The sequence below is a fragment of the Phycodurus eques genome, chromosome 3 (genome assembly GCF_024500275.1).
Source record: "Phycodurus eques isolate BA_2022a chromosome 3, UOR_Pequ_1.1, whole genome shotgun sequence".
Classification (NCBI taxonomy): Eukaryota; Metazoa; Chordata; class Actinopteri; order Syngnathiformes; family Syngnathidae; genus Phycodurus; species Phycodurus eques.
This window is the reverse complement of record NC_084527.1, coordinates 22,896,629-22,924,364: the sequence shown is the minus strand read 5'-3', so window position 1 is coordinate 22,924,364 and position 27,736 is coordinate 22,896,629. Positions and strand designations below refer to the sequence as shown.

Sequence of the window (27,736 nt, the reverse complement as noted above, 5' to 3'; positions counted from 1 at the left end):
GAGAAACACCAAGTCATTTTGCCTTTTTTTTTTTTATTAACTTGCTCTTGGTGACAACAAAATAATTTTTACATTCGTGAGGATAATAAATGGAAAAATTAGGCATCATGTACACAAAAACATCAAACAAAAGATTCACAGGAATTTTAACGTGAAATCATAATCTCATTGACATCATAATTAAATAAGGTGAATATCGACGTGGGGACTCCACATAAAGACACAAAACTTTCATTACGTAAAGAACGTTTTTTCAACAACTCAACGAGCAGGGGAAAACATGACAATAACAATTAGCATAAAATATGCTAAAGCATGTAGCTTATCCACTGTGTTCAGACGCTAACATGCTAAATTAGCATCCGAGGCGTCATTGAAATGCAGCCCGCGCATTTAGTTTGTCGGAAAAAACGACAAAAAAATAACAGCTAGCTTTAGCTTAGTGACATGGCACGTTTTAGCCAACCAGCAGCTAGCGCATAGCTCCACCTATTCAAAGAGAGCATCGTAGAAAAGGAGACTAGAAAAGTCTTACAAAGAGGTGGAAAAAGCTGCCAATTGCGTCGTAGCAACGTGCGCTAATGCAAAACATAACTTTTGTGGTTTCCTCGCAGACACGGAGGATACTTATTTTTTAAATGTTTTTATTTTTTTCATTTTTATTTTTTTAAGTCTCTTTAGGGACGTCTGGGGTCTTCATGTTGAACGTTTACGCTCGATTTAGCAGCGTGGATCTACACAGATGGAAGAAAAAAAAATTCAGGTAAATTCAACAAATCGATCAATTACTCCAAATTATTAGCAGTGTTTACTATAGTATTAATTGATTTTTTTACAATTATAATATATAGAAATATATATTTAGATTTATCTCTCAACTTTATTTATAGACCACTTAAAAAAGTAAAAATACCAAAGAAATTTAAATTGTGTATTGAGAGACATAAATAGTATATTTAAAACATAAACAGTATATTTAAAACAATAATAATCTAACAAAAGGTTCAAACCATTTTTAACCTGTACATATTTTTTGCATCTTGCGATTTGTAAATATACCTCCTGTAATTGGTAGAAATAAATTTTTATGCTTTCTACTACTTACTTTCGACCAACATAAGTGTCGTAAATGTGTGTGTACATATTTTAAAAAAAGTTAATTCATGCATGTATTGCATTTTATTATATGCTACTGTCATCATTGTATTTGTTTTATACTATCAATTTTATTTTATATAAATAAATGTATTATTTAGTTTCTATATAATTAGATATAAAATCTTACATTTTTTTATAAGTTTATCGAATAATTTGACCATTTAGTTTTAAAAGATGTATATTTAATATAACTAATATATATTATATAATTTCAGTCAATTCAATTGATTGTTTTATGATATATTATCATTAGTATTAAAAGAAATGATTACCTGAGCGACTTCCATCTGTCTTTCTCCATGTTGTTGTCGGGACCTTCGCTCTCGTACGACGCCAGATATAACGCTACAAATAAGAAAACATCATGGAATAAACATGAGCTCACACCTGGCACCATTTCAAGCGCCTCTGAGCAACCCCAAATCAAGTTCAGATGTTCTAGTAGGCTTTTCCTGACAAGTCTTTTTCCAATTCAGCTTATTGGTCACATTAATGGTGAAAATGTTCTGTTAATGATTAAAGGGTCATTTTTTTTGGCGTAAAAAGACCTGGCATTTAAACAGGGTTGTGTAGACATTTTACAGCCACACTGTATGTTTAGACTTGAGGATGCTCCCCATCACCTGCGCTCACAGGCAACGCATCTTTGTCAGGTCTCTGATGAGACGCTGATCGGACGCTTTCGTGTGCTAACCGCGTGTGTGTCCTGCGTACCATCTTCGGTGCAGACGGGCGCAGTCAGCAGATAGTGCAGAATCTTGCGGTCCTTGTCAAAGGGACACTCGACCTTCTTCCAGCTCATGAACTCGCTCACTTGCTTGGCCAATTCCCACAATTTCTACAATAGAGCAAATAAAAACATCGAAGTCACAATTTGCTTTTCGACGTTCATACTTGCATACATATGAATGGCTTCTCCAAATAATAGCACTTTATTTCTGTAAAATAATGACAATTCTTTTATTTATTTATACTTTATGGTTTTGTGTTTTTTCATTTAAAATGACTTTTGTTTGTAAAATTTGGACTTTATTCACAGACTTAAGAGTTTCTCTCTTGTAAAATGACAACCTTTTCTCATATTATGACTCTTGTCATAATTGTAAAATTTAGCTGTAATAGCTATAATATTACTGAAATAAAATGATAACTTGTTCACATACGTTCTTGTGAAATGTCAACTTTCTTTATATAAAATTAGGACTCTCAATTTTAAGATTTTGTCTTGTAGTTACAAATTTATTTTCCATAAAATTAGGACTTTTCTTATAATTTTAAGATTTTGTCTTGAAAATTTTTAACTTTCATAAAATGATGATGACTTCCATAATTGTTAGATCTAAAATATTTTTTTCTCATAAAAATAGGACTTTGACATAATTTTAAGGTCTGTGATATCTTGTAAAATGAGAACTTTGTTTATAATATTTAAGACTTTTGCTCATAATTATGTCTTCATTTTATGAAAAAAAAAAAAAAATTACATTTTTTTTATTATTATTATTATTATTTATTTATTTTTTAATAAAAATGACTTTATGATCCAATTTTACAACTGTCTTAAGAAAATACTCCTCCCCCCAAAAAAACTATTTGGACTTTTGTCTGATAATTTTAAGTCAAGTAAAATCACAACTTTTTCCCCCCAAAAATATGGACTTTCCTAGTAAAGTCATGATTTATTCATCAAATGAATTCCAATGTTTGATTTTTGTGTAATCCCGTTAACATCAACAAACAGGCAGAAGGTAATAAAAATAAAGTGTGACGATGACTATCACAAAATCTCCAAACGAGTGGAAAACACCCAAAGTGTGACTAAACTGTGCGCGTGACTTCTCTTTTCTATTACGAGGCATTCTTTAGGGAAGTTGACATTTCAAGAAACTGGAGTAAACCAGCTAAATAAAAGCCCCATTTTTTTGGCCCGAGTTGGTCACCTGAAAGTTGACGTGTCCGTTGTGCAGCCGGTTGGCGCAGCCTTCGTTCAGAAAATAGATGTCTTTGATGAGCAGGCTGAAGAACGGGATGACGATCTGGAATTGAAAATTGCAATGTATTCATATTGAATTTACATATTGTATTTAATAAAGTGTCCAGCTCAAACACTGAGGTCATTTGTCATCAGTGTCATGGTGTTAGTCACGGCGGCTGTGTCATTCCAGCGAGGTCGTGCGTGTTTGGGATACATGTTGCTGTTATTATTATTATGATTATTATTATTAAGAAAAGCCAGCATGACAGGACAGCATGTTGCGTAACCGCAGCGGACGCCTTGTTGTTGCCGCACGACCAAACCACAAAACAAACCAACAACATAGTGACTGCCAATTATCGTCGTGCAAAGCAACCCTGGTACACATTACAACAACAACACATTAATGATAAGTAACTTTCCTTTGATCCGTTCTTTTTACGCTAAATCAAGCTTTTTCATAGCAATATATAATTTTAAAAAGTATAACAGTACTAAAAGTACATATTTCGCATATAGAAAAAAGAAATATTTTTGAAAAATTAAGATTCATTTTTTTAAATGACTATTAAAACATTTTAAATTAAGACATGACTTAAATGTTAAAACAAAAATATTGAAAATGGAACAATAATCTTTTGTTAAATAATAAATCTAAATCTATTAATGATGTTAACACGCTTAACATCCATCCATTTTCTGTACCGCTTATCCTCGCTGGAGTCTATCCCAGCTATCATCGGGCGAGAGGCGGGGTTACACCCTAACTGCTTGCCAGCCAATCGCAGGGCACGTATAAACAAACAAACATTCACACTCACATTCACGCCTACGGGCAATTTAGATTCTTCAATTAACGTACAATGCATGTTTTTGGGATGTGGGAGGAAACCGGAGTACCCGGAGAAAACCCACACAGGCACAGGGAGAACATGCAAAGTCCACAAAGGGATTTGAACCCGGGTTCTCAGAACGGTGAGGCAGATGTGCTAACCAGTCGCCCACCAACAACATTTCATCATAATAAAATAAACAACACCGTGGAGGTCTGTAGAGAACCAGTAACCCACCCACTCCTCCCTCGGGTGAGAGGTGACAGTAGCAGGCACATACCAGACATGCTGGAACTTTCCACTTGGTGACCCCCGACCTCTCGCCTGCTTGTGTAACCCAATCTCCACAAACAAATCAAACATTCCTCCCAGGGAACTTACGCCGCTTATATAAAAATCTTACTTATGCAACAAGCGAACCGGATCATGTTGCTAACATTCGCTAAGTGATCTGGAGGGAGGCCATGTCTGTTTTTCCAAGACGAAGCAGAGCGTGACCAGTTTACGACTTGGCCACAGCAACCACTCAAAACTTGCGTCACACTTCTGTCCTGGCTTCCCGGACGACAACGATAGCGGCGACGTGACGGACAACGATGCAGTGTCCCAGTCCTCTCCCTCGCACATACCCGCAAAAAAAAAAATAAAAAATGGCGCACCTATATCCTTTTAATCTAAGGGGGTGCGCCAACTGTGTCAGAATATTAAACGGCGTGCGCTGCTTCAAAAGTTAGAGCACACTCTAAAAATACGGAAAAAAAACACAGAGTAGTTTAAAAAAAAAAAAACAGCGAAGTAAAAACAGCAATTATTAACACGAAAGTCAACGAATAAAAACGGTTTTAATATGTTTTGAAAAGAAAATATAATTTAAAAGACAGATGGTACACCTCCTCAAAAAACATTTTTTAAACTAAGCCCAGTTAAAAGACAAAAGTCCAAGAAGGGACGCTCACATTCTAAAAAGAGAAGGAAAAAAAAAAAAAAAGTCAAATTAAAAACTACAATGATTAAAAGGCAGAACACAGTGATGATGCTCCGTTGCACACACCAGCAAAATAAAAGCCCATTTGGACGAAAATTTTAAAAGACAAAATTACAGCCATTTAAAGGCAGAAGTACAAGATGGTGCACCACTTCTTTCCAACACACACCCTAAAAAATGCAAATAAAAATAAAGCCTATTTAAATGCAAAACACAGAGACGGCGCACCCCGTTCCGCAATCACCCGCTAAAAATAAAAATACATTTAAAGGCAGAATATTGAGGTGGTGCACTTTTTCTTCTACCCTAAAAGAATTAAAAAGCCCATGAAACGCAGACGAGCAGGCATACCTCCTCTTCCAAAACACTTTTTTTTTTTTTTTTTTTTTTAATTAAATAAAAGATCATTTGAAAGGCTTAAAACAGCACTGGTGCACCCCCGATCTTTGCACACCCTTAAAAAAGTAATGCCAAAACTCATTTAAAGGCAGAAGAACGAGATGGTGCACCCCTTCATCACACATACCCAATAAAATGTAAAATTGAACAAAAAAAGGTCACTTAAAAGACGAAAGACAAAAATGGCACCCCTCTCTTTTGCACACCCTTCCAAAAAGCAAACAAAAAGGCTATTTAAAGGCAGAAGAATGAGATGGTGCATCCCTTCTCCTTCACACAAACACCCTACAATATGTAAAATTGGGGGAAAAAGCTCATGTAAAAGGCTGAAGGCAAAGATGGCGCAACCCCTTTCCTTTGTACACCCTCAAAAATTGAGGAAAAGAAAAAAGCCATTAAAAGAGACTCCATTGCGACTCCAAGGGGACCAAAAGAATATCTGCAGCTAGCACCGGCAGTTATGTTGAATAATGCAAAATATTTCTTTGTCCGATTATTTGATTAATTGATTAAGTAATCGGTAGAACACTCCAATTGAAACATTTTCAATAGCTGCAGCCCTAAAGTAGACGTTTCTGACACGGCAATGTTTGCGTGAACTGACAAAGGAGGTCCTCACCTTCTCCCTGCTGCTGTTGGCCGTGATGGACCTCTGGGTGGCGCCACGGAGTGCCGTCCTGTAGTTGTAGAAGTTTCCGGAGGGATCCATCTGGTGCTGTGGAGACACATGCATTCCAAAGAAACCATGTGGACAAAAGTATTGGGATGTTGCGTTTATACGGAAAGGAGATGACAAAAATACGGCGTACCTCTAGGATGTCAAACTTTGCCGTCTTAACTTTGCTCCACGTCTTCTTGAGGCGGGACACGGGACTCATGTTCATCCCGGCTGGAACAAAAAAAATGATACAGCCACATCAAAGACATGCAGTCTCCCCATTCGGGCACACAACAACACACCCCCACCTTTACTGCCCAAAGGATAACGGCGTTAAGGTACGCCTCTTCACAATCAGCCGGAGTTAGGTACATAATGAACAATTCTTCAAAAATGAGACTTCAAGCTGTTTAGTTTACAGGCAAACTAAACAGAACAAAATGAAAATTATACGTTGTGTATTTAAAACAACCACAAGTTACAAGCTTACTTAAGTCCACTAGCTTAATGCTAACACACAATTCAAAACTCCATAGAAGGACTAACTAACAGCATCGGTGTTGCAGTGTTATAACCCTTAAAAGGAATGGATACTTGAACATAAAAAGGTAGAACAACATGAAGACAAAACAACAATATTCACAGGCATGTTTTCTTTATCCTCTGCGAAAAACGACTAATATTGCTTTGGCATACTGAACTTAGTTGTGACCGTCTCCAGAAACAGTATATCTGTTTTTATACTGCGCCCCGATGGCCAAGGCGTGCACACCAGAAGGTAGCGGCACAATGTCTATTGAGTTGAGGCAAAACATATGGCATAATGTTTAATTCTTACATTTAACTATGTCATTACTGTATGTATGGATAATGTACAACATTATACACTGCTATTTTTCTAATTAATGGCATTAAAAAAAAATTTTGTTTTTGTTTTTTGGGGGCGGGGGGGGCTGGAATAGATTAACAGCATTTGCATTCATTTCAATGGGGAAAGATATTTAAAGTGTTTTGAATTACAAAGTATAGTCACGGAACAAAAATTTGCATCTCAAGGCACCACTGTATATGCCCAATTCCTTTATAACATATTGTTTTTAACCTCAAAAAAAAAAAAAAACATTTAAAATATGCCTTAAAATGGGGGAAATGATCTGAATGGAAACGTCTTTCCTAAGGTCCGAGAATTACCAGACTTAAGAGCACGCTACCTAACCACTCTCTACGGCCGGGTAGTGCATTTGTAATTTAAAGTGCTCCACTTTCTTTACGAGTTAGTCCGTTTAAAAATAATAATAATAATGACATGTCCTTATCCTACCCCCAAGCACGATGGCTTTATTGGCTTTGGGCATTGGTTTTGACCGAGTAAAAAGTCTGGGAAAAACTGATCTTCACAAATTTTGCTCACCACTGGTTCCCAGGAGACATTTTGTTTGAGTCTCACTCACTCAGTCATTAATTGGCGAACGAACAGCTGTTGTCCAAATGGCCCCGCCTCCACTCAACACCCCCACCCTAAAAAAAAAAAAACATCTTGACCCCTTCTTCCGTGCGATTGGACTTTCTCTGGTCAGTTGACCATCTGCTTTCTTTGTGCACCCCCAACCTATCCTACATAGCGCAGGCTAACCAGATGCCTGCCCGCCCGCCCGCATCCCACCACCACCCACCCACACACACACACACACACACACACACATCGCACCCCCTCCTCCTAAAGCCGGTCAGCACCAATTGTGTGAATCTCATCTTCATACGTTTTCATAATTTTTAATCCCAAATTGTGATGCGCACCATATGGGAATTAACATGTAAAGGAGGACTGGTTAATAATGATATATATATATATTTTTTTTTTCTCAAAAATTAAAAAGCGAGACAGTGCACTGTCGGGATGAGGACAGGGGTGCGAAGTAGATCAACTTACAGATGATGGCCATGAGGGAGTTGAAGTTGCCAATGTTGAAGCATTCACGTGCCACGTCGATGAAGAACTCCACCACCCGTGCACGCTGCTTCTTCTTCACTGGCTGCCAAGAAAACAACACAAAAACACTTTCAGAACAGTTGCTAGTGACGAACATTACCACCAAAGCAATCATCTCAAAGCTAAATGTTTGCTAATGCTAGCCAGGAGTGCTATGTCAATATAGCATTATTAGGATTCCCACAGAGTTTCCAGGCAAGACACACCCCTGCTGAAACATGGCTCCTGCATCACGGCAAGAGCAGGCTACACAGATGTAAAAAGATGGCCATCCCAAACATGAATCATATTTGTACAAAATAAAAACAAATAAGTTTGTTATGGTTAGGTTTAGATGCAAGGGTTGGGGCTTACAGCGGTTTATGGATAGGTTAAGGTTAGGATTAGCCTGGGTTAGGTTTAGTGGGAAACATGTTAAGGCCGCCACACTTTAGTCATAGATTTCTTTTCGTGTCTGGAAGCAGGAGGGCGTGTTGTACCAGGATACAGCAGCCAATCATAGAGCAGCGGCGTGTGTCCTGGAGCCAGTTATATTGGAGTCGGGCGTGTCCTGCCTGGAAGCTATGTGGGAATCCTAATAACGTGTCAATACAAGACACATTTGGGTCAGAAAACAGTCCAATTTTAACTTTTCGGGGTTTTTCAACTACTTAGCAATGAAATTACACCATTACCTTCACCGCTAATGTCTAGAACAGAATGCTAAATACTTGCTACTGCTACTCAGACATTTAAGTGAGTAAAAAGTCAAATTTAAAAGACTTAATGGTTTGTAAAAAATATGCTTTTTAACTAGTTGATGACACAAACGATCATTAGCTCTAAAACTGTTGTGTCAAAGCTGATGCTAAAGGTCTCATACATTTAAGTCTAATTAAAAACACTTGAGGGTTTAAAAAAATTTAAAAAATTAAAATAAAAAAATTTAAAAATCATGCTTTTCAACGACTTAGCGACACAAATGACCATTAGCTCCAAAACTGTTCTGTCAAAGCTGATGCTAAATGTCTGCTAATGTACACCAAAAGTGCTACATTTATCAGACAAATTCTAAAACTTCTAAAGTAAAATTGATTTCGACCACTTAGCGATGAAAATTATCATTTGCTTTGCAGCTAGTGTCTCAAAGCGAATACTAAATGTTTGCCTGTACTTCTCAGAGATTTAAGTGGGTAAAAGGTGAAATTTTAAAAATGTGTTGTTCAACTAGTTGGTGACACAAACAACCATTAGCTCCAAAGCTATTGTTTCAATGCCAATGCTAAATAATTAAATAATAATCATAATAAATGCATTTTCACGCACTTCAGGGTTTTTAAAAAAATGAAGCGTTTTTCAACAGCGATCTCGATTAGCTTTAAAGCTAAGGTCTGATACTTAATGCTAAATGTTTGTTAATGCTAGTCAGGACTGATATGTAAATACAAGAAATTTAAGTGGGAAAAAGATTCATTTTAAAACTTCAGTGTTTGAAAATAAAGCAATTTTCGACAACTGAGCAATGACGATCGCGTATTAGCTTCAAAGCTAATTCTGCAAAGTTTATGCTAATGGTTTGCTAATGCTAACCAGAACTGATATGTCAATACAAGACAAAGCGGGTAAAAAGTCAAACTTAAAACACTTTTGGGTTTGGAAAAATTAAGGTTTTACTTCTTGGCAAAATTAACATCCATTAACGCCAAAGCTAATGCTAAATATTTGCCAACACTAGCCAGAACCGATAGATCAATATAACACATTTAAGCATCAATATAGTCTATTTGGATTTGGGAGGAGGAAAAAAGGTTTTCGATTACTTAGCATTGAAAACAACCATTGGAATTGAGCGCTAACAGCTGTAGCCACTCACCATGCAGATTTCCGTAGCCACTAGGTAGCTGAGCCTGTTAAACCAGTCCACATAGGCCTCCAGGTTAGCGGCCTTCTTGTGGTCACTGAAGCGACTCTGCAACAACAACAACAAAAAGCAACAAATACTTTTGAGTGTCAGTTTAGCTACTTAGCGTAGCATCACTGAGTGTAATCTGAAGAACAATCAAGGCCAGTGTAATTCCTTTGTGTGTGGAATCTTCATGATTTAATTCCGCACATTCCTTTGGCCTTACGCCATTCACCCCATGGAGGGGCCCCCATCCACCTTGGGGGGGACGCCCTCCACTTTCTGGGCCCATTGAAGGTACGAGACCGGCTGCCCCGAGGCACAATGGCAACCTTGCCTCACCCTTCATTACCTTGCATCCCAAAGCAGCCTGTTGCCTAGCAGCTCGAGAGGCTGAACAGACTAGCCCCACACCCCACCCACACCACCTACCCACTGCAGCAAATGTGGTTGCTAAGCAATGCCCGTCTCATTCAAGATCCCGCCGAGATTTGAAGGAAATTGCCGGATGAGAGTGTTTTAGTGTTTTTTTTATATTTTATGAGCTCGGCAGCGGATATTTCTTTTGTCTGTTGGTGTCACCCGACCCCTGCATGAACCAGAGACAGTCGCCCCTACGTTGTGTAAACTCCAAGTCCGTCTGGACCCCGAAAAGTGGGTCAAACCGCAGCCACCACATTGCATAATGGATGCCTTATCTGCTGATTTATTCAGGGAAAGGCTTTCTTTTACCTTGTTGTTGTCCACCGGATCTTTCTGGATGAATGCTTGGACAAACTCCTCGGGGCCGATGTAGCTGAGTCTTTCCTGGGGAAAGGAAGAACAACATCCTAAATCCATAAATAAAACCCACCAAAGTCTTTTTACGAGTTTCTCATTCACTTTCAAGAGTGATTTGCACCGAAACGGGTGATGAACTGATGCAACAGTTATGTGAACTAACGTTTTCACTGTTCATTTCAAGGGTTAGAGTACAAGAGTTATCTTTTTGGAAAGCTCAGTGTCCAAAATGGGGGTTGCGAGGGGCTAGGATATGGTTCCAAATGGGTTAAAAAATCTGGGGTGTTATCAACCTGAGGACAGACAGGAAACAGGGGCGTGTAGGCAAAAAGTTTTTTTTTTCTGATGTTTTCCAGGTCAGGGTCCCCCCCCGCCCCCATTTCAGGCAAAATGTTCCAAACACAGGAACCAAAAACCTAAATTTAATGTCTCTTTATCCGTTTTCTGTTCAGTTTCAAGAGCTATTTGCACAGAAACAGGCGTTAAAAATGATGATTTCAATGTTTGGGGATTAGGGTACTAGAAAGGTGTAGGTTGTCTTGTTGGTAAGCTAGGGAAAATAGGGTTCGTGGGGGGCAGAACCCCTCAAAACACTTTGACCACCAACAAGCCAAAAGTTACAGCTAAAACTACACACAGACAACTGGGATTTGAGGTTTTCAAGGTCCAAGGCACACCAAAAAAATTGTAGCCTCGGAGACAGGAAGACGGGCCAGAAATGAACCTGGTAAGGAGTTCTTTTTGGTGGATTTCCAGGTCAGGAACTACAGGGTCAACTTCAGGACAACCATACAGCCTTTCTGACCACAACAATCTCCCTTAAATTATCCCTTCATTTTTCACTGACTACACAGATCAAATAAAACATTGACACTGATCAGTCTGCATTACTCCAGTTTTGGTTCTCACCAGTTCTATGTGGGTCAGCTGTTGGGCCACGGTGAAAGGGTCGTTACAGATGGACATTATGTCCCTCTGGAGGGCGGGCTGGGGCTTGGCCTTGAGGACGGTAAGACGCTCGGCCACTGTGGCATTGATCTTGACCAGAGCCTCCTCGTATTGGCTGAGAACAGTCAGCCTCCGGATCAAACCCTGGCTCAGCTGGCTCACCGCCTTCCTGTACATCTGCCAGTGGGGGGGAAACACATCCATCAGTTAGGTGATTACATTTTATTCCGGGAATCAGATTATCCACAGAAGAGGATTTGGATGGATTACACAGACAACAGAACCTTTGAAAAAAGATGATGAGTCAATTAAAATGTGTTGCATATAAAAGTTGAATAAGAATTTTTCCTAAATAAAAGTTCAAAAACAAATAGTTCTTAAAGCTTCCATGCAAATGTATCGAATTAAATACAACTGATCTGTGTTTTTTCTTTCAGCTACTACACTTGGAATATCCCTGTTGTAGAATGTTACCTTAGCAACAGACCACAATGAAAGAGCGGCACAGTCGGAGTCAATTTCTGTACTACAGTGTACAATTTAAACTTTTTGGGACCTTCCCTAGGAGCAAAAAAAGGGTACAAGGTACATTCCTGGGCTGTAAAAGTCAAGTGTCAAGGGTACCATGTAGGATACCAACCAAGGACCACAAGAACAACAACTTACTGTCATACTGTTTCACACTAAACAACTGTCACACAGAAATACCAAAATGTTAGTCATATTTACAATCATGTTTTGTAATGATCTTTAACAAGAGTGACATCTTCACTCGTCTGTATCGAGTAAGCATAACCACACTAAGTCAGCAAGCTAACAATTGTAGCAAACTTATATTCAAAATGGTAAAACGTGAAATAAACAAATAGCATTTACAGCAGTGGACAGCAATTATAGATTTCTTTTTATTTAATTTTGACTTGAAAGGAAGTAATGGGATGACCACCGCCAGTGGTGGGGCGGCGCCTTCCTGTCCTCTGTTAGCTAGCCGCCACTGCCCAGGAACCTTCAGAAAATCAGATCGCAGAATACAAGGGTTGAAATTTAATTCGAGGTTTATCTAACCCTTCCCAAAATTAGGAGAAAAAAAATCTACCAACAGATACATTTGGAAATGCTGAACCATGAATATGAAGGAGTTTTTTTTTTAGTAATGTATGGAAGTTTGGTTTTCTGTTAGCGCTGATCTGACTTGATCCAAAACCTTTTTAGCCAGCATCAAGCCTTTCCCCTTTTGGCTCGGCCCAAGTTGTTTTGGACTAATGGCAAAGCCACGGCTCCCTAAAGAAACTTGAGGGCGTTTGTTTTTCACCAGGATACTCTGAGAGCGCTGACATGTGAACCGAGCTGGGCCAAAACCACAAAAACCACTCGTACAACACATCACCGTCTGTGTTTGTGTAACGCAACGGTGTCCTCGGGGTCAGTTATGCAAGCTCCTTCCCGTCGGGATCGGTAAGGCTTCTCCAGTGGACAGATGTACCTTTGACTTCTTGGCTTCGGGGGTTAAAGAGGCTCTGGTGGCCTGGACTCTGTAGAGGCCATGATTAGATAACCATTCCCGCACTGACACACTTAACTTGGTTACATAAAGGGGGGACTAAAAAAAGGGTGGGGGTGCACATATGTTTCACTTTATGGATTTCTCACCACCACATCCTGCACAACTTTAAGCCAGGTCAGGCTTCCAAAGTCTGCAAAAACAAACCCTCGTAACAACGTCAACAACAACCTCCAACAGGGAGGAACAGCCGCAACTCCTTTCAGGGTGTGACCATGTGATGACATTTTGAGCCAATCAGGCGTGGCGAGACTGGATTCCAGTGCCATGAGACAAAACAACCGATGACTTCAAGCTGACCTACAGTGAAAAGAACAACACCCGCTGATTTCCCATCAATCGCAAGACAGTTTAGTCATTGAAAACGGCAAAAAGAGTGAAACGTTAAAATTTCCTAGTAAAAAGTTAACTACTGTTTAAGTCATTTTTTTACTTACGGTCACAATATCAATATGAATGTTTTTTTTGGGGGGGGGGGGGGGGGGGGGGACATGTTATTTGTCTATTTCCGTGTAGATTGTCAGTCATCCAGGTCATTGTAATCCACAGAGGTTGAATCGAGGAAATTTAAGTCTTTTTGTTTTTTTGAATTTGGTGTTTTTTCATGCTTTCTGAAAACTATCAAATTCGACTTAGCCAACTATGCTATTAGAGGCGAACAATGTTGCAGAGAGATAGTTGTAATGGTACGAGAAAAGTATTTTCTGGGAAAACATTTTTTCAAGGGAATAGTTACTATTTTAAAAGATTATGGTTGTATTTTTGTAATGAAAAAAGTCAAAGTATTACAAGATAAAACAGCCAATTTTAAAAATATATTTTTTTAAATATTACAAGAGTAACATTGTATTTTATCAAACAAAAATTGTAATTTACAAAATAAAACTGGCAATATATATAATTTTTTATTTACAAGAAAGTCATTTTACCGAGAACAAAAGCAATTTTAAAAGATAGAACTAGGATTTTGTTTTGAAAAAAGTCGTAGCATTACAATATGAAAATATTTTTTTCAAGGAATTGAAGTTGAGGGAAAAAAAACTTAGAATATTAAAATATTAAAGTTGAATTGTTTTCAAGAAAAAAAACAAGATTGAAGTCACATTTATTTTGTAAAATGTAATATTACAAGATCTTATTTTTGTAAGGAAAAATAAATTACAGTATTAGTCCTTTTTTTTAATAATGTTGCAACAATAAAGTCCTACATTTTATAGAGGAAAAAAGTCTTACTACTATTACAAGATTAAAATTGTATTTATTTTGAAAAAAAAGTTATATGAAAGACAAATATCCAGCCTAATTCTTTTCCCCCCAGGAAGAAAATGCTGTCATATTAAAAGATTAAAATCGTTATTTATTTTTAAATGTTGTAATATTACAATATTAATATTGTATTTTTAATGGTGCATGGAAGTCAAAATATTAAAAGAGTGAAGAAGAAAATCTGTCATAATATTACAAGATTAAAGTCAGATTTATTTATTTTTTTATTTATCGATGGCGAACATTATCGTGTGTTGGTCCTGGAAATCAAAATTAGCCGAAGTATAAAGATTTACGAATTGTTTTGGTTGCGTTGAAAGAAACAAGTGGGAAGCATCTGTTCCATAATTTTAGTAAATAAAAAATAAAAAAAGAAGAAGGAAAAAAAAGCAAGGAGAGACTCATGAAAGGAGGTCCCATTTTGTCCATTTCTCTCTCCATTTATCCCACCACATCCATAATTACAGTCTTACTACTCAAGCAGTGCGGTCTGGATGCACATCCCAGCAGATGTTCTATTCTCGATCCTTCTTTCACCCTCACAAGATGCACAAAATGTTCCAAACAGATAACAACAAAGACAAATGTGATAAGCAGGGTTAGCTCAAGGCCAAGTTTGAACTTTTGTGAGAACTTCTGAGAACTTCACGTGTACGCTGTAAGCATCTTCTAAAAGGATGCTTTATTTTATTCATATTACACTTCTCTTGTGATTACAAAACTTTTTTTAATTTTTTAAAACTACATCCCTTTTCCACAAAAACATGACTAAGGAGCGCACACTGTTTTTGTAGCCATGAATTGCCTGGTCATCGCTGGGATAGGCTCCAGCACTCCCGCGACCCTTGTGGTGATAAGCAGCTCAGAAAATTGATGGATGGAGGGATGAATTAGCTTATTCATTTTCCATTATTCATTGTAAATTTAATTTCTACCATTTGTCACAGTGCTTAAGTATCGTATTAAAAAAATAAAAAAATAAATACAATTAGAAAAGGATATTAAATGATATAAAATATGAATAAAATTGCATCTTTTTTTAATAATTGAAAATATCATTAATTATCAATATCATTAATTATTATCATTATTACTCAATTATATCAAAATAAATGAAGCAACAATTTTGAAAAATTATACAATTGTATGAATATAAGAAAATGAATAAAATTGCATCTATAAAATTTGCAAAAAACACTGTGGAATGTTTTAAAAATTGTGCCAAATCTGGAAAGAAAAAGCTCAACATTTACACATATGTAAAGTAAAATTGTAACTACAAAATCAAACCATTTTAAAATGTTTAAAAAAGATATTAAAATTTTACCAATACAAAACGTTTTTAATGTACAAATAAAAATATGATTACAATTGCATAAATACAATTTGCAATAAATTTAATTGTACCAAAAAAAGTAAAAATATTTTTTTCAGTAAGATATTTAAATTAAAATGACAAATAATACAAATTATATTAAAAATTATAATAATTCTAAAATGTTGGAAGAATTATGACTTCAAATTGTACAAATACAAGACTATTTTTTAAAAAATGTACAAATAAGAGATGACTAAAGTTGCATAAGACAAATTTGCAAAAAAATGCAATGTAATGTCTATATCCAATGTAATGTCTATATGTCCAATGTTTGTTTCTTTTAATTACATTTATTTTAAAAAATTAATTCAAGTTAAATTGTATCGAAAAATTTGAAGTTTTTCTTTTAAATAAAAACAAATGAAAATTGTATAAAACAAACATTTTAAAATTTTAAATATGTATAACCCATTTTAAAAATGGGTTATACATATAAATGAATGAATACAAGAAAGTACAAATACTGTTTTTTTTTTAAATTTATTAAATACATTATTCGACAAAAAGTGACAAATGTATGACTATGTAGTACCAAATGCAAAAGACAAGACTGCCGCATCTGGGAATGAGCGTCCATCTAATGAGGTTGATGTATCACGTGTTGATTTTGAGATGAAAATGGGATCCATACTAATGACGAGTGATGTGAAACCTGCATGGAGTTACACACACCAAGAGTCACACACCTGTGTAAATTATGCTAACTGGTAGCACAATGGTAACAGGTGGTGCTATGCTAACAGATGATGCTTTGCTAATCCAACAATAGAGCTAGAAATTAATTGTATTAAAAGGACTCTAGGCTCAAATCGGTGACACCACAGTCGATGGCACTATTCTATGCTAATCCACATGGACTGAACAAAACAGTTCATTCCACTCCAATCGACTTGACGACTCAAGGTATTAGGTACACTATTCTAACTGCAGACTCGATACTAATAGTTGGCACTATGCTAACTAGTAACAAAGTAATGCTAACTGCTGACTTTATGCCATTAGGGTCGCAGCAAGCTTACCAATGATGCTACGCTAACCAACACAGACACAACAAGGACTGTCGACAACACTACAAATGGCTTGGTGACTCAAGCGCAACAGGGTGACACTGTGATGCTATGCTACCTAGTAGCACTATGCTAACTGGAGACAAAAATAATGCCAACTGCATATTCTGTGCCAGCAGGTGGCACAATGCTAATCGGCGACTCAATGTCAACTGCTGACTATGTCCTAACTCGTAGCTCTACTCAGACTGATGATGCTAGGCTAACGGGCAGCTCTCTGCTCACCGGTGGGTCCACACAAACCGATGACACTATGTCAGTGCTAACAGGTGATGACTGAGTTAACGAATGATTCTGTGCTGCGTTACTGGGAATCCCACTCATGTTCTAGACAGGACACGCCCCACTATAAGATGATTGGCGCCACCATACTGAAGTCACATACTTATTTTCCCATCTGTAAGCAGTAGGGCATGTCCTACCGGGGTACAACCGCTAATCATATTGCAGCGGTGAGTGTCCTGCAGCCAATCATATTGCAGCGGTGAGTGTCCTGCAGCCAATCATATTGGAGCAGGGCGTGTCCTGCAGCCAATCATATTGGAGCAGGGCGTATCCTGCCTAGACCACGAGTCAGATTCCTAATAACGCCTGTTGGATTCCATTACATTTGTTTGGCAACTGGAGGCTAAAAACATTGCTCTGCTAACCAGTAAACCTGTACTAATAGATGGCTAACAGCTACAACTATGCCCGAGCTACGAGGTTTGTTCTATGGCTAAGCGCCATAAATATTCCAAGCAGGCTATTTTAGCATTAGGATCAGGTTTTTACTGTACCCACCTCGTCTCCAGTGGAGAGCCGGTGCGTGAGCTCCTTCAGACTGCGCATCATCCGCTCGTCCCGGAAGTCGTACGGGAAGGTTTCTGTCCACTCAGTCAACAGCTGGAGGATCTTTGGAGCTATCTTCCTGAGTCTTATCTAGAACGGTACCAAAGATCTGTGAGCTGCAGATTAACGCTTAACGGGAACGGTTTAAATCCACAGTCGGGAGTGTGGTGCCCACCTTATCGGCTTGGGGATCCCCAAGTCGTTGCTGCTCCATGCAAAGGTGGCACACTTTGGACATGAGCTCGTACGGGTGGATAAAGAGGCGAGAGCTCAGCAGGAATGTGAAGATGTACGTCCTCTGTGGATGGAGGAAAAAATTCATGCCACGAATGGAGAAAACTGAAGGAGTAAAAGGACACCTGGAAATTATTAAAATGAGCCTAAAATGGCCACTTCAAATCAAAACTGCAGACTTCCTGTGTGTTTTCTGTGTGGCTCCTCTTAAGACTTTTTGCAAGTCAACTTATGATAGTCATGCCTACCAAATGCCATGTTGCTAAGTGGAAACTGGTTTCGGGGGCTGAATTTTCAAAAACTCTCTGGGAACTGTTTTTCTGAAGCACCCATGGAAATGGCCAAAATGAGCCGACAATGGCCACTTTAAAGTAAAATGGAAGACTTCCTGTGTCTTTTCGGGCGTGGCTTCTTGAGACTTTTTTGTGGATCTAGTCATGACAAACATGTCTACCAAATATCATGCTGCTAAGTGAAACTGGATTTGGGGGCTGACTTTTCAAAACATTTTTGGGGTTGAGTTATGAATTTCAAAACGTCTGCTTCAAACCAAAATGGCAGACTTCCCGGGTCTTTTTGGGCATGGCTTCTTGAAACTTTTTTGTGAGTCTACCCATGATCGACATGCCTACCAAATCTCATGCTCCTAAGTATAACGGGCTTCGGGGGCTGACTTTTCAAAACATTTTTGGGGTCGAGTTATAAGAATTTTAAAACGACTCGTTCAAACCAAAATGGCTGACTTCCTGTGCCTTTCAAGGCATATCTTTCTGAAACTTTTTTGGGGTTCATCTCATAGACGTACCTACCAAATTTCATGCTGTAAAGTGAAAGCCGCTTCAGGGCCTGAATCCCCCCCCCAAAAAAAACCCCTTACAGTCAGATAATACTCACATCAGGATAATAGTCGACGGTGGGGAGCAAGTGTCGTATGAGGGCCTCCAAGGATCCGGACACCAGGTTGTTGTCATGGTAGTAGAGTCCAGAGTAGACCTCCTCCTTGGCCTGGTAGAGGTTTTTGTTGTAGCCTCCAGTGCTGCGTGGCGTCTGAGGCATGTTTTTGTTGTCCTGCAAAAGCAAGACAAGCGGGTCAGAACCGCAGACGCTGACGCAGGATGGTCAAAAAATGAACAGCCAGCGTAGACGTTTTTGTTTGGGACGCACAGTGGACAGTTATAAAACAAACTGCCTTTTGGCTTTGCTTTGTTTGGACATGAGCGCTGAAGAGGAAAACCATAGTCTTCAGGATGAGGAACACCACACCAGATTAGAGATTACCCATAATATGCCTCAGAGCCGTCCTGTGAAACTGAACCCTCCACGACCTCGTCGAGAACCGCAGGAAGCTAAACGAGCGTCGGTCGACGCCCCGAAGAAGACAAAACAACTGAGGTGGCTGAAGAAAGACGGGTAATGACAAAAGATTGAAAGTTGAAAACAGTGTTCTTTATAAACAGTGTTTGTTATTTGGTACTGTGGAACTTTTAAACACACATGACGTACAGTTCAGAATGTTTAAAAATGTCTCAAAAGTCATGATTCATATGGCAAAAGAGACAATGTTATTACTCTTTGATTTTTACTTTTTTTCTGCCTAGGTTTGTCCCAAAATCTTCTTAAGGTTTGCAAGAAGTCTTGATCATTAACAAAGTAAACCAAAAAGAATGTCTTCACGCTTCGTAGTAAAAAGTTCGGATGCAAATTAACAGACCAACAAACAATCAGCAAGCCAAAATACTCTGGTTTTGTAAACGTGATTTAGATGGAATTGCATTCAATGTACGATCATAATTTAGTAAATTGATTACAACAGATTTGAGATGAAAACCCCATATGGTTAGTTTCTCGGATTTCATTATTCAAATGTTTGCTGTAGCTCGCAATTGAGAATCAGATGACGTTACGTTAAAATTGCTGTATTTTGAGTTTTGCTTTTTGTTATTTTTTTGACAGCATTTATTACAAAACAAGGAGTAGACTCAACGGCTGGCATAGTGGTTTAAACAGCCAGAGAGAAAATTACCTCAACTTTTTTGCCAAGATTTGTTCTTAAATAAGGGGGGTTGGAAATCATGTTGGTGTAACCGTACTAGCTAACAAAGCAACAAATCGGCGAACAAAGGCAATACCTTGCGTAAAATGTGTAATGTGAAAAGAAAAAAAAAAGTCAAATTTTAGGACAATATACTTAAACAAAAATCAAGGTCCAATGTTTTGACAAAAACAACATACTAACGTGAGCTAGCTAACAATTAAGAAACTAATGATACCTTAAATTTGATAAAAAAACAAAACAAAAAAACCAAAAAAAAACAAACATCCAGCTGTATCTTAGTCTTCGTTACACTTTTTATCACCGGTGTCCTCGACCATGCAGCAACAATAAACCATGTCTGTTATCTGGCGACGCTAACATGCTAAACCTAAAGACTATGATGGAAACAAAGATGGAGTTTGTTTTTTTGTTTTGTTTTTTGCATTCAGTGTTTTTATCAGTCTGTGTGAGCATGGAAGCCACATGGCGCAGCAGATGCTCCCACCGCCCGTTTCTCTTTTCTCATGGAAATGTCCCGTCCTTGTGTTCGTCAATAGCTGAGACGCACGTGGACTTAATGTGTGTCTGTGGTGTGTGTGTATTGGTTTGTTGAATCACGTTGTGTCTGTTCAAATGAGGCATTTATTTCTAGGAGTACTGTACTTGGTTTTTGAAGCAAAATTAATAGTATGGCTGCTTCAAAGAAAAATGGCAGACTTCCTGTGTGTTTGCAGCTATAGCTTCTTGAGACTTTTTTGTGGGTCTCTGTCCTTTGAAAATTCAGCGCCAGATTCTAGTTTCACTTAGCACCATGAAATTTCAAAACATTCAAAGAACTCCTGAAAATGATAATATTGACCCTAAAATAACAACTTAAAACCAAAATGGCAGACAGCAGTGTGTTTTCGGGCATGGTTTCTTGAGACTTTTTGGTGGGGTGCTCATGCTAGACCAGTCTACCAAATTTGATGTAGCGGAGTGAAATAGGCCTTGAAGGCTGAATTTTCAAAAACCAAATCGAAGAACCCCTGAAATGGTCACTTCAAACCAAAACGGCAGACTTCCTGAGTCTTTTTGGGCATGGCTTCTTGAGACTTTTTTGTTGGTCTGCTGATTATCGACATGTTTACCAAATTTCATCTTGCGACATTCATTCATTCATTCATTCATTCATCTTCCATCCCGCTCATCTTCACTAGGGTCACGGGCATGCAGGAGCCTTTCCCAGCTGACTTTGGGCAAGAGGCAGGGTACACCGTGAACTGGTTGCCAGCCAATCGCAGGGCACATATAAACAAACACCCATTTGCACTCACATTCACGCCTACGGGCCATTTAGAGTTGTCAATTAACCTACCATGCATGTTTTGGGGATGTGGGCGCAAACCTGAGTACCTGGAGAAAACCCACGCAGGCACGGGAAGAACATTCAAACTCCACATAGGCGAGGCCGGATTTGAACCCAGGTCCTCAGAACTGTGAGGCCGACGTGCTAATCAGTCGGTCACCGTGGCGCCTATGTTGCTACATGAAACTGGAATTTTTCAAAACATCCTAAGGCCCCATGAAAAATGTACAAAATTGGCCGTAAAATGTCTGCTTCAAACGAAAACGGCAATTTAAAATAATAACAACAATAATAATAACGATGTATGCTTCTAACCAAAATGGCAGACCTCCTGTGGCTTTTCAAGCCTGGCTTCTTGAGAGCTTTGTGTGGATGTACTCATGATAGACACACCAATCAAATCTCATGCTGCCAAGTGAAACTGGCTCCGGGGGCTGAATTTTCTTGGACGTGAATGTTACTGATATGAAGTATCAGGAGCGACATTGCTCACCGCTTGTTTGATCACATCGAGTGGAACTAGCCAAAAGGGAATGTCGTGTGTGACATCACTCTGGAGAACAAACGAGAACAATTCCAAAATGCCGAGGCAGGATGATCTCATCTGAAGATAAAAGTGCTTTTCAGACACGCGTACACCCCCTCCTTGGATTGGATCAGGTGTCGTACTTTGATCTAAAGTATCACAGAGTACAGGTCAATAACGCCGAGCGACGACTACAGCAAGAGTCGCCATTTAATTCAATAGCATCTGATGGATATTTTATACTCATGACAAACTGATGTTATTTCAAAGTATGCCATATACTGTAAGGACAAATAAATATGAAAAATTACAGACCATGTCGGTATGCTCTTGGTCACGCATAAGCTAAAATGGTAGTGAAATCAAATAAATAGCAGTAAGGCAATTAGCATGTGGCTACCAGTTCAGGGGTTGATGGCGGTGTCAGGGGTGGGGGCACAGGGGGTTTTGGGGTGGGCCACATGTCCTCCAGACTGACAAAAGCGGTGTTTTGGCACGCCGCTGTTGATTTTGCATGCTTGCTGGCAGGGTGCCAGCTGAGAGTAAACAAATAAACTAAATGTGTGGGGGGGGGGGGGGGGGGGGGGGGGGGCTTTGTTTACAATTTTTGTGTGAAGCCATCTGGCGACATGATTACAAATATGATACAGTGGGTTGTAGAACATGAATTTGGACTGAATTAAGTTCTTTCAACTCAACTCTTAACTCCGTTTTATTTATAGAGCACTTTAAAAACGACCAACTCTAAAGTGCACAGGCAGCCAGTCTTAAGGATTATGTGCTCCCGCGTAAGTGTTCCAGTTAAGAGGCGAGAAACAGCATTTTGAACCAACTGGTAACGTTTGAGGGAGGACTCATTGTTGGAGCATCCAAATGATGAGTCCAAAATTTTGTGTCGACCATTTAAATTGTCTTTGGGAACCAAAACAGATCTGAAAGTGAAGCGGATCCACTTTCAAAGTCCTTTTCATTTTTTGGTACACATTTTTTTTCTTAGTTTCAAAATAAAAATGAATTATTAAGAAAATAGAAATCAAAATATGATTTGGAATATTTTTCTTAATTGTAAATATGCTTTTTTTAAAATAATTTGAGACACTTTCCATTTTCAGAAACCCTATTACCTTGGACATTGAATATATGTCACGATTTTAAATGCATTTTAATTATTTCTAACATTCTAAATGTTTCAACTACCAAAAATACAAGTGTTTTTCTTATTATTTTTCACTTTGAATAAACTGTTACATTTTTGCTTCAAGAGGATTAATTAGACCATTTTTCTTATAAATTTTATATTTAAAATTTTAAGATTAAATTGGCCATTTCTTTTCGAATTTATTGAAAAACTAATTTCAATTTCGGCGGCAAAGTAGCCGACTGGTTAGAGCGTCTGCCTCACAGTTCTGAGGACTGGGGTTCAATTCCCGGCCCCGCCTGTGTGCAGTTTGCATGTTCTCCCCGTGCCTGCGTGGGTTTTCTCCGGGCACTCCGGTTTCCTCCCACATCCCAAAAACATGCATGAATTGGAGACTCTAAATTGCCCGTAGGCATGACTGTGAGTGCGAATGGTTGTTTGTTTCTATGTGCCCTGCGATTGGCTAGGCAACCAGTTCAGGGTGTCCCCCGCCTCCTGCCCGATGACAGCTGGGATAGGCTCCAGCACGCCCGCGACCCTCGTGAGGAGAAGCGGCTCGGAAAATGGATGGATGGATGGATGAATTTCAAATGTCTCTTAGTTGTAAATGTATTTACATTTGTCTTTAAATTGCAGACGCTCTCATTGTGTTACGTGTTTTAGTTTCACATTCGCAATTGCCAACTGTGCTGCTATTAGCCATTGAGCTTTTATTGATTTGACCTTCTACTTTTCACACGTGAAGGCAGCGCAAGCAAACAGCAGCTAACAGGTCCAACACTACATTAAAGTCGTAAAAAGCCAGCGTGAGAATTCCCAACTTCAGCGTAGCTTGGCATTTCACACCCAGGTGGCGACAACAGCGCCCGCATCAGGCAACGAGACAACATGCGACACTATCGTGGTGGTGACCCACGGTCACATTTCAGCTGCACACAAAAACAAACTACCACGTGCTTTTCAGACGTGAGGACATCTGCATGAAAACCCAATTACAGCGCTACGTTAGCATCCCCAATGCATTTATACAGTCGCATAAATTGATACACTTAAATATTAACAGTATGCTGAACAGGATCTGTGAACCTATTAAAAATTTACAGACAGGCTATTGTTTTGAGGTACACAATACAAGACCCAATACAATAGTCCGGCTAAAGGTCAACATGTTTTAAATGAAAATGTACATTTCATTTCAATTTCAATTTCAGTTCTTAGTTGTAAAGCGTCTTTGCGTGCCTAGAAAAGCCCGATGTAAGTGTAATGCATGATTATTATTGTTATTATTATTTTAATTAAACTGCGATTGGCTGGCAACCAGTTCAGGGTGGACCCCGCCTCCTGCCCGATGACAGCTGGGATAGGCTCCGGCACGCCCGCGACCCGAGTGAGGAGAAGCGGCTCAGAAAATGGATGGATGGATGGATTTTAATGAAAATTTATCAAATGTAAATTTGTTTAGATTATTTGAAATATTTTTTTAATTAACAAAAATACAATTTGAATGAAAATTTACTTTACATTTAAATGTAACATTACAAGTAAGGAACAAAAGAAAATGCAGATTACACTGAAAGTATTTAAAATAGTTTTTAATTCAAATTTGAATGAGAAATACAATTTTAATCGCAATTTACATTTGAAGGTACAATTAAGATTTTAATTCTAACAAAAAAAATTAGATTTTTTTAAAATTCTTATTTTATTTATTATTATTAAGTTATATTATTGATTATATGTATATAATATATATTATTATTATTATATGTATGTTATTATTATTATGTTATTATTATTTATATATATATATATTATTACGTTTTTAATCATTATAAATAAAATAATTTAATTGATGTTTAATTAATGTTTACATAATTTAAAATTAAGTTTACAAACAAAATAATTCATTAAGTCTAAATTTGAAAACAGGTTTATTAAAATATTTTTTAAATGTTTTAAAACAATGTACACTTTAAAATGAAGTTTGAATTACAAAAATAAATTTCAAATGAATCTGTAGCATCTGTAAATTAGAACGTTTATTTTTAATAATAATTTAACAAATGTACATCATATTTAAACATTATAAAAAATAAAGTTTTTAATTTCAATATTTTTAAAGGAATATGTACATTGTATTTAAAATTCAAGTTTTTAAATTAAAATACATTTAAAGTGAAAATGTTATATATTTAAATGTGAAAGTAAACTTGATTAAAATGTTATTAAAAATGAGTACATTTCCACTTCAGCGATCAGAGGAATGAGTATAATAGATCATAAAATAAGAATAATAATACAAATTTGTCCGATTGAAGGCAAATGGGCCATCAAAAAGTCCATCTTGACCCAAAGATAAGTAGAAAAGCAAAGTGGTGGATGAGCACAATGGGTCCCACTTGGCACCCTCCATGTACTACTTAGAATTGATGTACACAGACCACTGGCCACAACGTTAGGCACGCCCCACTGTGCACTCCAATGAGATCCAATACAAAAGTTCTACCTTCACACAAATGATAACTGGAAATGCGTAAAGGTAGACAATCACGTTGTACCCCGTTCAGCATTTTGCAACCATAAAAAATTTAAAGGTGTACAAATCAAGAGGAGGTTAGGGATTAGCTTGATCTTGCAGGAGAAGTGGCGGGAATCCTCTTAGCCAGAAGGCGTGCGTGTGCTTGTCTTTGTGATTCCAAACCCAAACAAACACTAGCATTGAAGACACAGCGCCAGTGACTGAAATCATAGTCAAACTGTGACATTTGTTTGTGAATACAAGTCAATTGCACTTGGCCCAAAGGGGGCCAAAGAGGCACTTAGTCAATAAATGTGCCATTACTGCAGGAAAAAAAAAAAAAAAACAATAAACCTGAAAGAAAGGTGCAAAGCATAAACACACAAATTCTTTGTTTACTATATTTTACATACTTTTATTTCATTCCTCCAGCCTGATTTTTTTTCCATTTATTTGTGTTGTTTTTTTTCACCCGGTACTTGCTAATTATTGTTCATGTTATTTATTAGGGATTATTTTGTTCTTAATTTTCTTGCAATCTGGTACATGCTATTTATTTTGAATTTAGTTTTATTAATTTTTCTACATTTATTTTTATTCTGAATTGTTCTTTATTTTTTTCCCCCTTCACCCTGGTATTTGAAATGTACTGTTTTTTCGCCTTCACACTTGCTATGTATTTTTATTGAATATTTTTTCTCTTCATGGTACTTGCTATGTGTTGCTTCTTTGAGTTTATTCTTTCAAATTTTGATGTTCATTTTAAATTGTCACTATTTTTCCTCCACTCTTGGTATTTATTTTTAGTTATTATTGTATTCTTTTTTTCTCCGTTACATTCCATTTCGTGCATATTTTAGTTTCCTTTGTTTAATCCTAAACTATTTTAAACACAGACGTACTGACGCACACACAAATAAGTGTATTTAGGTTACCTCGGTTCCAGGTGCGCGTGCTTCCTTTCCCCCTTTAAAAAAAAAAAAAAATCCCTCAGTGTCCCTATACCTTTGTCCACCTCCCGTCCGAGTCAAAGCACCAGCGAGGCCGACAATGCAACCAGAAAAACAAACAAACAAAAAACAGACAAATAATCAGAAAAAGATCCAGACAAGTCAGCCGGGTGGCCGCGGCGTGGAAGCCGCGTGAAGGCGCCTGATCTCCGGCGTGAAAAAGTGATATCTCCCGTGCGTCTCTCTGGCTCGATGTGGGTTTTGGAGCGCCGCACGGACTCGCGGCTTTTAAGTGTGAGCCGGGCAGCCAATCAAAGAATAGGAACACCGCCCTGCCACGCCCCCTCTCCTCTCCAATTGGTTTCTGTTTCTTTCTATTGTCTTATTTTCCCCATAGGTTTTTCCAGCACTCTCGCATCACTTCTTCTTTGCGCACGAGTTTCTGTTTCGCAGAAACTGGATTCTGAAAGAATTATTCTACAAAGGATAAACAAATAAAATAAATAAATAGGGAAAATATTTTAAACCATAATCCTAATTTTGACACATTTGATTCCTATTTCAGAGGAGTCAAGTGTTCATGTTATGTAAAGTGCCGATTGAAGTTTTCCCCTTAATCAAAATGACCACGTAGAGTTCACCACGGAAAATCACATGGGCCAGACATAACAACCATAATACTCACACTGTCAGTAAGGACACCTGAAAATGGCCTACAATGAGGTGCTTCAAACCAAAACACGAGACTTCCTGAGTCTTTTCAGATATGGCTTCTTGAGACTGTTTTGTGGGTCTATTCATGAAAGACATGGCAGCAACATTTTTAATTGCTAAGTGAAACTGTCTTCCAGGGTTGGATATTCAAAACACTCAAAGGACCCCTGAAAATTACAAAAATGTGCCTAAAATGGCCACTTCCAAGCAAAAGGGCAGATTTCATGTGGGTTTTTAAGCTTGGCTTCTTCAAACGTTTTTTGTGGGTCTATGCATGAACGATACACCTTCCTAATTACACGTTGCTGAGTGAAACTGGGCACGGTGGACGACTGGTATTTCTGCCTCACAATTCTGAGGACCGGGGTTCAATTCCGGCCTCGCCTGTGTCGAGTTTGCATGTTCACCCCGTGCCTGCGTGGGTTTCCTCCCACATCCGAAAAACATAGATGATGGTTTAAATGAAGACTCTAAATTGCCCGTAGGTGTGAATGTGAGTGCGAATGGTTGTTTGTTTGTATGTGCCCTGCGATTGGCTAGCGACCAGTTCAGGGTGTACCCC

The 27,736-nt window shown here is 38.2% G+C and overlaps 1 protein-coding gene across 1 annotated transcript; it reads right to left on the bottom strand.

Annotated features, from left to right (window-relative positions):
• Positions 1 to 26: 26 nt before the first annotated feature.
• Positions 27 to 27,665, bottom strand: rasgef1ba (RasGEF domain family, member 1Ba). Its single transcript, XM_061672729.1, has 14 exons — positions 26,446 to 27,665; positions 18,840 to 19,013; positions 17,887 to 18,009; positions 17,664 to 17,801; positions 11,570 to 11,785; positions 10,613 to 10,687; positions 9,851 to 9,946; positions 7,939 to 8,041; positions 6,160 to 6,239; positions 5,970 to 6,065; positions 3,099 to 3,194; positions 1,873 to 1,996; positions 1,431 to 1,503; positions 27 to 734 (listed from the first exon to the last, which is right to left on the bottom strand). The coding sequence occupies exons 2-14, from the start codon at positions 18,999 to 19,001 to the stop codon at positions 710 to 712; spliced, it is 1,407 nt and encodes a 468-aa protein (XP_061528713.1). The 5' UTR covers positions 19,002 to 19,013; positions 26,446 to 27,665; the 3' UTR covers positions 27 to 709.
• Between the last annotated feature and the right edge of the window lie 71 nt (positions 27,666 to 27,736).